Consider the following 13336-nt stretch of genomic DNA (forward strand, 5'->3'; position numbering starts at 1 on the left):
TTTAATCTTAGGGACCCCTTTACACTCTTAAAAATTACCAAGGATCCCAAACAGCTTTTGTTTATATGTTATATGTTAGATATTAAAACTGTAACTTTAAAAATACTTATTATTTTACATTATTTTAATTTATTTTGTCATTTATATTAAAATACCTATTAATTCTGGTTTTTTACAACTATGACTAATATGGCAAGAGGTTTTATATGCTAGAACATATATAAACGATAGCAAACTGCCTATCATCTTTGGAAGAGGAAGGAAAGGAGTGAAAAAGAAAAATTTGGAACTCAAAATCTTGTAAAAATGAATGCTAAAATTTTCTTGGCATGTAAGTGCCAAATGTATTAAATACTTATTAATTTAAAATAATAAACTCACTTCATGATAACATAAATAATATAGTTTTTTGTGGAAAATAACCATATTTTTCAAAACAAAAAAATTAATGAGAAGTGTGGCACTGTTGGAAAAGGGAAAAGCATTTTAATAGAAAAAACAATTATTTTTAATTATTATTATAAACTGTTATGAGGAAAATAGCTATAACTTCATAAGATCCATGAAAGGATCTCATTGATCTCTGGGGTCCTTGAACCACATTTTGAGAAACACTAGAGTTGATGATCTTGTACTTCCCTTCATATTCTAACTCTATGATCTTATTATCACACATTTGGTAATCTTAAATAGCTAGACAGAGGCAAAGGAATGCAATGATAAGAGTGCTACATCTGGAATTAGGAAGACTCATCTTACTGAGTTCAAATCTGGCCTCAGACAAGTCAATCCTACTTGTCTCCATTTCTCATCTCCATGAGCTGGAAAACAGTAAATCACTCCAATATTTTTGCCAAGAAAACCCTAAATGGAGTCACAAAGAGCTGGACATGTTGAAAAATAATTGAATCACAACAAAATATCTAGAAAACAAATAAGCTCCAGGACATAAACACAAAAGGCCTTAAACAAAATAAATGCCAATGAATTGAAACTCTGAAGTTTGTTGACTTTATTTTGAGAAAAATACTTTCTGCCTTTACCTAAGAGTATTACTATTATTTTAAGGAAAAATTTTAATGTTTATTTGTTTTCTCAACCCACGGTAGTCAGAACTACCAAATTAGTACAGAAGGCTGCTGGGGACACATAAACTGAAAATAATCAAGTGACCAGTTAACATAACAATGGACACCAAAAATGCAAAAAGCAGACTCAACAGCTCAAAAAATATAGCAGATTGTGGCTGTGTGAGAGCAAAGAGTCCTATTCAGCACTTCAATATCACCAAAAAAAAAGGTGGCATGGTAATATTCTGATAATTCTTATAATGCAGATGGCAAAGGGGAAGGGAGGAAAGGCATAAGCATGATGCTAGGCATTGTGCTAGGCACTTTACAAATATTATCTCATTCAATGTTCACACTGTGATAATTATAAGAAAAGTTTAAATTATCTCACACAAGAAACCAGAGAAGTGTTTAATAGAATGATTTTCAAAAAACAAACTTCTAACCTAACTCTCCAACAATACAAAAAAATGTGGTGTTACTATTGTCAAATGATTCAAATATTTAACCTTCTCAGAAAATCAAAGCAAGAGTGCTAGGAGAAAACAGTCTCCTAGTTTATTATAATATATTCTTTGAGGGAATAGACAATGACCCAGATATTACTAAATTTAACCAAATTATAGTATGCTTCTTGTTAATAAGGAATGTTATATTGATACTTTTATTGCTCATATAAAAATATACATAGCAATCCGTTCAGAAATTATCACCATATTTTCTATGTATTAAATATGGGTTGAAATTGGAGGCTTACTTTTTTTCCCCAAATAAGTAATCAAGTAAACAAAAATCCTGTTAAAAGCATGAAATACATTTTCATTTCTGAAAATTCAAAAGTAATAAAACATAAATACCTTAAAAGTCCATCTTTCTTACCTGGCATTTGTTTTATGTGGTCCAAACTACCAATGAGATCTTGACAACTTTCCGGCATTAAAACTGTTTGTTGATTTGGTTTAAAGGTACCAGAGACTAATTTGGACAACAGTTTATTTGAAGCCACTCCAGCGCAACCTGTGAGACCCAGCTGATTAAATATGGCTTCTCTCATTTCTGCCGCAATCTGAGATCCAATGAGCAATCTCACATGCAAAATGTCATTTAGGTTTACAGCTATAAGAAAAATATACATGGTTAAATGTTAAATAAGTAGCTAGAAGGGGAATGAGAAGGCATCCTTCCTTATATTCCCCTCCTCATATTGCCATACATTTTGGCTTATTTTCCCTATTGCTCATAGGATTGTTATAAGCCAGTGATACTATCACCTCATTTCAAGTATCTATAACATTGTCAATATATTCTGTGGATATTCAATAAATAATTAGAGATAAGCCATTGGTCAAAATGATTTTTTTTTTAAAAGAAGAAAGCCAAATCACCAGTATCAAAAAATGAAAAGGGAGAACATACCACAGATGAAGATGAAATGAAAGCATTTATTAGGAGTTATTTTGTCTAGTTATATGTTAATATTTACCAATTTTAGTGAAATGGAACAATACTTACAAAAAAATAAACTACCTGGGTTAACAGAAATCAGAATATCTAAACAAACTTATTTTAAAAATAAAAAGTGAAGAGATAATAAACGACCTTCCTAAGAAAAAAAAGTACCAGGAGCAGATAAATTTATAAGTGAAGCCTACCAAACATTTAAAAATCAATTCCAATAATAACTAATATTATTCAATTAACTTCAATATTAAATAATTTTGGGGAAAAAAGGCAAAGGAGGAGTACTACCAGGTTCCTTTAATGAAACAATATAGTGCTGATGCCTAAACCAGGAAGAACAACAGATAAGGAAAATCACAGACCAAGTTCACTATTGGATATGGATACAAAATGGTAAATAAATTTATAAGTGAATCCTACCGAACATTTAAAGATCAATTGCAATAATTTCCAACTAACTTCAACATTAAATAATTTGGAAAATTGTTATTTATACAAATGGTTCTGTTTAGTTTTTATTATTTTATGCAAGCTTTTCCATTATTTTTCTAAAATCAATTAGTTCATCATTTCTTATAGTACATTTTTTATTCCATCACACTTATGTACCACAACTTGTTTAGCCATTCCCCAATTGATGGATATTTCTTGCCTTTCTAATTCTTTGCCATCACAAAGAGAGCTGCTGTAAATATTTTGAAACATGCAGGTTCTTTTCCTTTTTCCCGACCACCTTGGGAAATAGATCCAAGAGGAAATAGAGAGAAAAGAACTACTGGATTCTTTATTTTGTTTCTTTTTCTCCTTAGAAAAAGGTAAAACAAATATGGCTAAATGGAAACATAAAGCAGGATAGATGACCTAAGCACTTTAAATTAATTCAAAATGTCAGGCATGGAAAAATATATCCTAATGAGTTGAAAGATATTTCAGAAATAAATGATTACAGAATAATTTTGGTAATGTAGGGTCTTGAAACTATAGTTTGATGTCAGCAGCAAAATTTGAGAGTGTATTAAAGAAATTAATTTTGGGTACTTAAAAAAGCAAATGGTTGCCAGGGGTTTGCTAAAAGCAAGTCACTTCAAACTTGACAAATTTTTTATGAAGATCTAAGAACTCCATATAGTCTAGGTTTCAGGAATAAAAACAATAATAATGATGATGATAATAATGATAATAAAGACTAACTTGAAAAGTTATTCTTGTGGAAAAGATTAATAAAATGGCTTATTTTGTCTGACTTTTGGCCTTTCCATGAGAGCTAACCATTCCTTCTCAGGAAGCGGGTAGGGGATTCTGAAGCTGCTAGGGCTAGTTGATGCTAGGCTAAGATTCAGGAAGACTTGAGTTCAAATTCTGGGTAAGTTACTTAACTGCTGTTTGCCTTAATCCACTAGAGAAGAAAAAGACAAACCACTTCAATATCTTTGCCAAGAAAATCCCACTGACAACCATGGGAAATATTGGACACAACTAAATAACAACTAAATAATTTTGTTGTTATTATTGGCCCTAACCTGCCAAAAATTCATTAGTGTTCACCAGCTGTAGATAACAAAAAGGTAAGAACAATATTAAGATTCAGAAAGATCACAAGAATTTAGAAGGTAACCTAATGAAAAGTTAGCTAAGAGGAAAAATGATTGAAATAACAAGATATAAAATCTTACTTTCAAGTTCAAAAGCAGAATAGGATGTTTAGCATCAGTCTATATATAAACAGTTTAGGGCTTTTAGCTGGCTATAAAGTTAATATAAAAAAAACACTAAAAATTACTTCTAGAAAATCAAATAAAATTTGGAATTGTATTAATACAAATATAATAACAAGAACAAGTAAGAAAGAATATAACATCAAAGTTGGGAAGTACCTCAAGGGTCATCTTGGTGAAGACCCTTACTAATTAATGGTAAACCAATCTTCTTAGGCAGCCCACTCTATACTGGACAGCTCAATTTTTCCATAAATGAAGTCAAGTTCACTTTGTTTCTTCTATCTTTCTTTCTTAATTCTGTCCTTGGAGGATCCCTTAAAAAGTCTAATGATATGACAATCCTTCAAATACTTAAAGACCCCTATCAAGATCCCACAAGAAAGACAGGCTGAAATGATCTACTGTTAAAAATGTGGGACTTTGAGCAACCATAAAGACACAAAAGAACAAGTATTTAAAGAAGAGGGGGGATTAGGAAACTATTGAAAGTCCCAGAGAGAAGAGTAGAAGGAAACCAAAGACATAGAGAAACTACTTTTAAGTTCTGCCTTTAGTCAGGCCTAGTATGGGATATAGTAAAGAGGAAATGAAAAAGAATTCTCCTGAAGAAAAGGATGTCCCAACTTTTGAAGTTGGGACAGAGAAGCAAGAGGTAACTTTAAAACAGTGTTGAAAAGACCTAATAGTGGTATAGTTGTATGCCTAATTGTAATGACTTTTCCATATATCCAGTAATACTTGCTATTGTTTTCTAATTTTTAATGAAGGAATTAGATACTCTAGAAAGATAATCTAGAAAGATTAACTGTATAGATTACCTGAACTACAAAAAGTTATACTGTCCCCAAAACAAAGAAAGTTTCAGTATAATAAGTAACAAGTTACAAAATAGTAACTAAATGGGAAAATAAAGACTCACACTGATTATTGTAAACATGACCACAGACAGCTACTACAGAATAGTCATCACTTTGTAGCTGATGTAGTCTCTTCTCAACTGTCTGGGTTATATCCACAAAATTTTCATCAAATCCCAGTCTTTCAACAACTGGACTGAATTCTTCCAATAACTCTAAAGGGAAATAATATTAAAATACATATCTAAATTAAAATTATAATTAAAATAGACTAATACATATTTTAAGTACACAATTTAAAAATAATATGAATAGCATGATGCATATTTTGTTAAACAAAAAGTGGGTTGTTTCAAAATGTAATAAAACACAAGTTATGCAAAAACCAACTAAGTTTGAGAAATTTTAAAAAAACTGCCAATAAAAAAAATGTATACTTGTTAGTAATAAATGTAATTTCAAGGATAGATCTTGAGATCAGAATGTATTTAACAATCTACTATTCTTCTACATTAAAATAAGACTGGATACTGAAAGATTTCACATTAAGAAGGAAATTTAAGTTCTATTTACCAAATCATGCAAGTAGAACATAATACATTTTAGAAAAGATTTTCAAGAGGAGCTGAAAAGGATTTCCTAGTTAGCACTGAGCTAACTTGCAAAACTCAGTAAACAAAGTAGACTATTATTCAAACGTTCCAGTTAGTCAAATTTTACTGCACATCAAAATGATAAATCCAAAAGAACTGTCAGATTTGATACATTAAGATGAAAACTTTGGGACTCTGTATAAAAAGTAATTTTAAGAATGCACAATCAAATGCATAAGAATAATTTTCACTTTCCCCTGAATTTTCCCTACATCAAGGTATGCATCTTGATGTTATATTTGATTGTAAACTTCCCTACATCAAGATGCATACCTTGATTAAAAAAAAACTATATACAGTCTTAATTCCCCACTTCAGCAAATAAGTGAGGGCTATAATTTTTATCATCACAATTATGCATAAAAGAAACAAAATCAAGTGATTGCCCCATAGTAGTACAACTAGTAGTAAAAAAAGTTTTAACATTTACAGGTCCTTGACTCCTATTCCTATTATTTCTCCTTTCAGCAATCATTACTGAGAACAGTTATTTTATGTGAAGATACATAATTATAAGAAAATGACACAAAGACAGGGAAAAGAAATTCATTTGCAAGCAATCAATATTTTTATTTTTTCATTTTCATATTTTCCATTTAAGATGTTTCTTTCAAGTTTCAAGATTCCTCGTCCTTTCTGAATAATCGTGATGATAAAAATTGTACCCTATGACTGCAGATGTTTTTGTATACATATATATGTATATGTATGCACACACACATAACTCTATGTTGCATCTACTCTAAGTCAATTTTTGTGTTGGTTAAGTTTTGCTAACATTTATTTTTTTAAATCTTCAAAAATCTTTCTTACTGGGGATAACTTGCAGGGTGAATGAGACGATATATTTAGAAATTATTTAATCTCCCTAAAAATAGTATTTGTATAATCTACCTTACAAAGTTGTTAAAAGGAAAAGCATTTTATAAACTGTAATGTACTTACAGCATGGGTAGGCTAGTCTGTGAGGATCAATCCCTGAAATATAGTTACTTCCTGCCTTATTTCAGTCCCAAGTGCCATGTGAATGACTCAAATGTTTGTACTATGTGATGAATCTTCTAATTAGCTGCAAAGCTAAAAGAACTTTTGACTCAGATGTTGATGATCTGGAAGAGCACTCAAATGGATGATTAGCACTTTTCTCATTCATTTCCTTGATGGCATTAAGTGAAGACCACTTTGAAGTAGTCCAGAGAGTGAGTAAGGAAAGGGATGGTGGCGTTACTCCCTTTCCAGACATGGCAACTGTGAACACATGGATATCTTTGTTTCTGTTTATTCTTCTTTGATCCTAGGTAAGTATTCCAAGATATATGTATGTAGGCAATTATGTGAATTTGAGCACTCCAGAAGTTCCATCAAAGTTGAATGGTGGCAGCAGAAAAAACTACAGAGGTGATTATGACTGGTACTAGAAAATGCTACAGATGGATTCAGAGAGAACAGTTACCTTAGGACAGAGATAGCATCAGGGAGTGTGATCCTTTAAGGTGGAGTGTGTGGCAGCTATGAACTCCAGAAAGGCATGGACAAACAGAAAGACCTTAGGGAAATTTCACTCAAACTTTACAAAGTGAGGAAAGACTTTACGGTATCCCATGTGTGAGTATTCCTTCTGGATTTTCTGATTTCCTTTCCTCAAAGGTCTTCAAGCAAAATTAAATGGCTGCTTACTGGGCAGGTTATTGCATATTCCTTTCATGTTTGGACTGTATTAGATTACTTTGAAGTCTCTTTCAACTCACAAATTCTGTGATTCTGTATCCCTGTAGTCTCAGAGAGGGTATAACATATGAACTTCATCTAATATAATTTTTGAGCTCTTCGCATTTTTAAGGACCCTAATTTTCAGGGATGCAAAGGGAAAAATAAGTATAATTTCCTCCTTTGATTTTTAGGCTCATAAATGGGCAATCTTGCTAATATGTTCCCTTTCTGTCATCCAAGTTCTTTTAGAACAACTTTTGCTTTAGTGCTTATCCAATTTAAGAGTTTGGTGGTCAAGGAGTCAATAGATCAACAAGCATTGTCTATTATGTGTCAAACACCATGCTCAACCTTGAAAATATAAAGAAAAGAAAAATAAGTTCCTGCCCACAAGGCATTCTATTCTAATGGAGGGGAAATACAAATAACCATTAAGAAACATGCAGTATGCATGGAAGGTAATTTCAGAGAGAAGGCACTAGAAGAGGGGAAGGACAGAAAAATCTTCCTTTAGAAGATAGGATCTGAGTTGTACCTTAAAAAAATCAGAAAATTTAGGAGCGATATAGGAAAAATAAAAGCAAGTAAAAATAAAAGTTGCTTGTTTTTTAAGGATAATAATAATTAATGTTTCTATGACACTGAGGTTTGCAAAACATTTTTAAAAATTTATAGACATGTTTGCAGGAAGCAAAGAATGAGCTAATGGATATATATAGAGAAAAAAAAGATGAAAAGGAGAGTAGCAATCATAAAAGAATAAAGACTGATTTGTTTTGTCCAAGCAGTGGCTGCCACCTCAGTCTATCTTGGCAATTACAAAGTGTTTTATTTTGAAAGCCTCTGAAGTTACTATTTCAAAGTAAAAAATTTAAAAGCAGAATGAAAGATAGAGAATAGTTATAAGAAATCAAAATTTGAACTATGAACAGATGATGACAGATTTTTGTATGAACTGGTCTGTCCTTCAGCTTCTCATTCTCTCTCTTCAATCACTAAAACACTGCTGGCTTAATTTTAATTATGTTATGGTTTTGGCTTCATTAAATTACATTTAATACAAATTTAAAGTCCTTATTTTATTTTAGTGGTTTTAAAAAAAATCAGTGAAGTTAATCACTATTAGCAGAATGTTTTAAGTATTTGTAACTCCATATATTATATTTCTTTATGATTAAAATACTTCCTTTTAATGTCACTTATTTTACTTATAACTTAAAATATATAGCTCTAATTTTATTGTTTCTATTTTAAGTTGCTTTGTTTGGCATTGCTCTATTAATATTGGTAAAGCACAGTAAGGAAAATCTCATTTAGAATAATTGACAAAATTCCTATTACATTAATAATCTAGTCAGCATTATTACCCTCAACATATAGATTTAACTTTATGTAATTTCTTTCTTCACAAAACTAGTATGATATAACATGAAATGTTATATGTGTGTATACATATACATATATGATATGTATAAAATAAAACTAAATAATACAATTTCTTAAGCAATCAAAGAACCAGTCTTATCTATAAATTGTACCCGTAACCTTGTATGACATTTCTCTATAGCGTGTCAGGTCTTCTCCATTAACTAGCACCAGCTGTGGACACTTTTCTTTTGCATCTCTCACAGACATTAGTTTTTTAACTCCAAGCTTCCTGGCTTCATAGTTACAGGTGACAACCAAGTATTTTTGCTGAACACCTATACAGAAAACAGTGTTATGGGGAAAACTCAGCATGATGGAAAGGAATCACCTATTAAAATTATTTTTAAGCTATATTTTTGTCATATGTTATAATACAAAAATTTCCAAGTGCTCAATTTAGACCTATTACCTCTTCTCATTAGTAGGGCTGAAAGAAGCAGAAACACTAATATTTCAACTACTTCCTATTGATAAAGGTTTTTTAAGATACCAAAATATTTCAACAATATTTTAAATATCCAAAGTGAATTCTTATTAGCTAATCACAATCCTTGGGTGTTTTGGTTCAGAGAAAATTGGAATTTGAGTCAGGTAAAACTCTGTAGCCATTACCAAGAATTAGAGAGGGACAGGAACTGGATCTGTCATTTCATTGGTATAGAAAACAAAGATGAAAACACTATCTCTACATTGTGGGTCAGCATCTTTTCTCTCTTTAAAGTTTTCTTAGAAGTAATGTAGTGACTTGTTCAGGGTCACACAAAGTGCCTTTCAGAGCTAAGTTTTCTTGGCTTCAAAAACAGCTCTCTACCCATTTTATTGTACTACCACTCTTTAGATATTGAGATGCTGACTATAACAGTGGAAAAGTATACCATGCTTATATGCATTATAATACAAACCATGAAACACTAATAGGTTTTTGAGTTCCACAGATGAAAAAGGTAATTTGTTATATATATTTATAAGGGGGGGGGGAAGGTTTTTTAACAGTCTATGACCAAAAGCTCAGATGTTTTCCTTGATGAAATTTGAATTAAAGTTCTACATATTTTTCAGATAGTACAGAGATGCAACTATTCCCTTAACTAATAATCATAGGCTATGCTATATTAAAATTTTTCAGAACTGGAAGAACTGTCAAACAAAATTAATTACTAGTTACTGCTAGTAAAAATTCACTTTCATCTTCTGAACATTTTGACACTGAATAAAGGAGTGTTGTTTCAAGTACTAGCTTGTCATAATTATTAGGAATACCTCCTTCAAATCTTAATTACTCAACTTTCTTCTTTGTTGGACTATATAGGAAAGGGAAGGTATCCAAGAAAAGTTACCCTCCAAGGAGAAACAAAAGGTAGAAGAAATTATGATAGGCAGTGTAACATATTAAAAACTCAGTTTTCCCAATTTTTGAAGGCTTCTTAAGTTTTACATGAAATATTTCAGCCAGGGTACCATCTTGAAAAATTAATTACTTTGTAGAAAACCATTGGAGCTAAATTATTTCTAAACTTTTAATGATCAAAAACAAGCTGCTTTGCCTAGACAGCAATTTACAAAAAGATTAAAATAGTATGAAGCACAGCAATTTAAAGCAAAACATATTATTATTCTTTTATTTTCCCCTACACTAGTGACTAGTCTTCAGTTTCAAAAGTTCTCTACAAAGCAATATGCTCAAGGACTACAAGAAAAATATAAGACAATTGCTTCATAATTTAAGATGTATCTTTTTTAAAAATATGGTTTAACATGTAATTTTACAGTTGCCTAAAGAATGTTTCCCAAAGATATGCTTATGGAATTACACAAATTCCAGTTTGAAGAAATCATTCCCATTCACAATTTAATAAATATATATTAAACATTTTCTATGAGGAAAGTACTTTCCCAAATCTAGCAAGCTATATTCAAATATTAATTAACAATTAGGTTCATATGAAGAGAAAGCTAATGGCACAGTGGAATTCTGGGCCTAAATTCAGAAAGACATAAATTCAAATCTAGCCTCAGTAAATTATATCTGTGTAATCTTAAGCAAGTTTTTTCCTGCCTGCCATTTTTTTCCACTGTAAAATGGGAATAACAGCACCTAATTTCCAGTGATGTTATGAGGATCAAGAGAAAAATTTATAAAGCACTTAACACGTGACATGATTATGACCATAACAACCTCAAAATAAGTGTTAATAGTCATTTTCACTTTTTAACTAGAGAAATTCAAATTCAATTAATTTACTTATATATGCAAATAGAATAAAACAGTGAAAACTATGCCTGAAGTTCAATCCAGAAATAAAATTAAGCTATTTGTTAATTTTGCACTGAGTGTATGTACCCATAACTAAATTTCTTGCTATCTTTGAGACTTCAGATGATCCATTCATAAAATCTGTAACTCCTCATTACTGCTTATTATAGTACAGGATAAAGTTTTATAATACTTAGCTGACTAAAATGGAATGTAATAAAAATAAAAAAAAAACAATGCTTATAGATTTAAACCATAAATATAAAAAGGGAAAGAAAATATATTAAGTCCAGAAATACCTAAAGGTTTGCCTTTTAATTCTGGATGAGAGATCATTTCTACTTGTGCATAAAAGCAATCCAGATCCACGTGTACTATGACTCTGTAGGAAGCACTTCCTGCCGGCACAACTTGGCTGTGAACTGCTGCAACCACATGCAAAGAAATGCAAAATATTTTCAGACTCCTAGTAGTCAATATTGGTAAACGACAAAAATGAGGTCTGAGATACATACAAGTTTTTAATCTTGCCCTGACTTATCCAAATCAGATAAGTTATAGAATTTAGAATATTCCAATGGATGTAGAAAAAGAAAAAAAAATACTTGGCATTTATATAATTTCAGTGCTTAATTGAGAAAAAAATTCAACTTGGTATTAACCAATAATGAAAACACAGGGTATCTGTTACCTAAAAATTAAGAGCAGAGAGTAAATATTCTCTTGGAAAGAATATTAAATGATTCAAACAACAACCTCCAAGGAACTTTGTCAACCTTCGATTCCTTACAAACTTTATTATATTTGGCCCACTGGGTAATATTAGAACTCAAAATGGCGGAGGCAGAAAAACTGCTTTAAAGAGCTTACCATCTCCGTTGCTAGACTTCTAGCAGTGAAAGCTCTTAAGTATCGGAGTGATAAGAGCCAAGGCGAGGTTGCACCTGCTCTTCCGATAAGGCTCATTCTGGTTTACTCCAAGCCACAACAAAGCCAGATCTTTACAATCCACAGGCCCTTCTGGCTCCGAAAGCAAAGCACTGGGTGGGGTAAAGTTGGCAGAGAAAGCCTCCCCACTCCCACTCCCAGGTACTGGGGGAGGGCGCTGATAGCACGACCACTGCCACTTCCTAAACTTTCACCCGTAGGACCCATCAGATCCATGCCTTCCCAGGGACACGGCTGGCAAGAGAACAACTCGTGCGTAGAAGGGAATACGAGGGTTTGCCTTTGGGTGGGATTTCATAGCTTTTCAAAGCTTTAACTCGGTGGGAGGCCCTGGTTTGTCTTTTTTTTTTTTTTTTTTCGGTTTTTTTTTTTTTTTTTTACAATAGTTAAAAAAATGTTTTTGGGGATGCACGCTCGCTTGCCTAGCACGTGGAGGGACTAGGAACAAAATGACCCTTAACCCTTCAGCAACCTTGGGCTACACGGAACATCCCAGCAGCCTCTGGGGCTCACTCCCGCCTTCCTCTCTGGGGCTCACTCCCGCCTTCCTCAGGGCCAGGGCGATTCCAGGAAAAGATTAGAACCAGAACCCAGGTACAAGGCGCCATCCCGGGCCCTGGGACCGCCCGGCGAGAGCCCTGCCTGGAGACTCCGCCTCTGGGGCGGAGCCTCTCCCTCCACCCCCGCCTAGGCCTCCTGGTCCTCCCGGTTAGGAGACGGGCTGAGGCCCCTCCCCCTCTCCCCGCGGCCGCTCTCATTTCATTTACACGGAGCGAGGCGAACGGCCTCCACGGGCTCCGAGGAGCTGCGAGGGCCTCCTGCTGCCCCCAGGAGCTGAGGATCCATCGTATCTTCCTCCTCGTCCTCTTCTTCCTCGTCCTCGTCCTCCTCTTCCTCCGGCTCCACCCCCAGCATGTCCATTCCGCGGCGGCCAACCGCAGCTCGGGCTTCCTGTGGCCTCCTCCCCCGTCGCCCCGGGAAACCGCGAGCTCAGAGGCCCCGCCCCTTCTCGGCCATCTCTCGCGCGCAGCGTCTGCGCAGAAAAAGGCCCAAGAGCTTGTTGTCGATGTGGCGCACATGTGCGCATGCGCTAACTCTAGCCTTCCCACTTGCACTCAGGGGAAACTGGTAGTAACTCTGAAACTTACACCTAACACCCCTCTTTTGACTGGGAAGTCCCTCCGGGGCCGAGGTGGAGTTAAAGTCCCCACAAGAGAGATCGAAACCTCTAGCTTAG

General features: G+C 33.7%; 1 protein-coding gene across 4 annotated transcripts in view; it reads right to left on the reverse strand.

Annotated features, from left to right (window-relative positions):
* POLI (DNA polymerase iota) overlaps positions 1-13103 on the reverse strand; it is a 76797-nt gene extending 63694 nt beyond the window's left edge. For 3 of the 4 annotated variants that reach the window (XM_031945943.1, XM_031945940.1, XM_031945942.1), the window contains exons 1-5: positions 12867-13103; positions 11451-11576; positions 9008-9172; positions 5169-5321; positions 1950-2186 (exon numbers count right to left, since the gene is read on the reverse strand). In XM_031945943.1, coding sequence (XP_031801803.1) covers positions 1950-2186; positions 5169-5321; positions 9008-9172; positions 11451-11576; positions 12867-13020 — 835 coding nt within the window. In that variant the 5' untranslated portion in view covers positions 13021-13103. The remainder of the gene's footprint in view (positions 1-1949; positions 2187-5168; positions 5322-9007; positions 9173-11450; positions 11577-12866) is intronic. The other variant, XM_031945941.1, reaches the window with a different exon arrangement.
* Between the last annotated feature and the right edge of the window lie 233 nt (positions 13104-13336).

The sequence above is a fragment of the Sarcophilus harrisii genome, chromosome 1 (assembly GCF_902635505.1).
Source record: "Sarcophilus harrisii chromosome 1, mSarHar1.11, whole genome shotgun sequence".
Classification (NCBI taxonomy): Eukaryota; Metazoa; Chordata; class Mammalia; order Dasyuromorphia; family Dasyuridae; genus Sarcophilus; species Sarcophilus harrisii.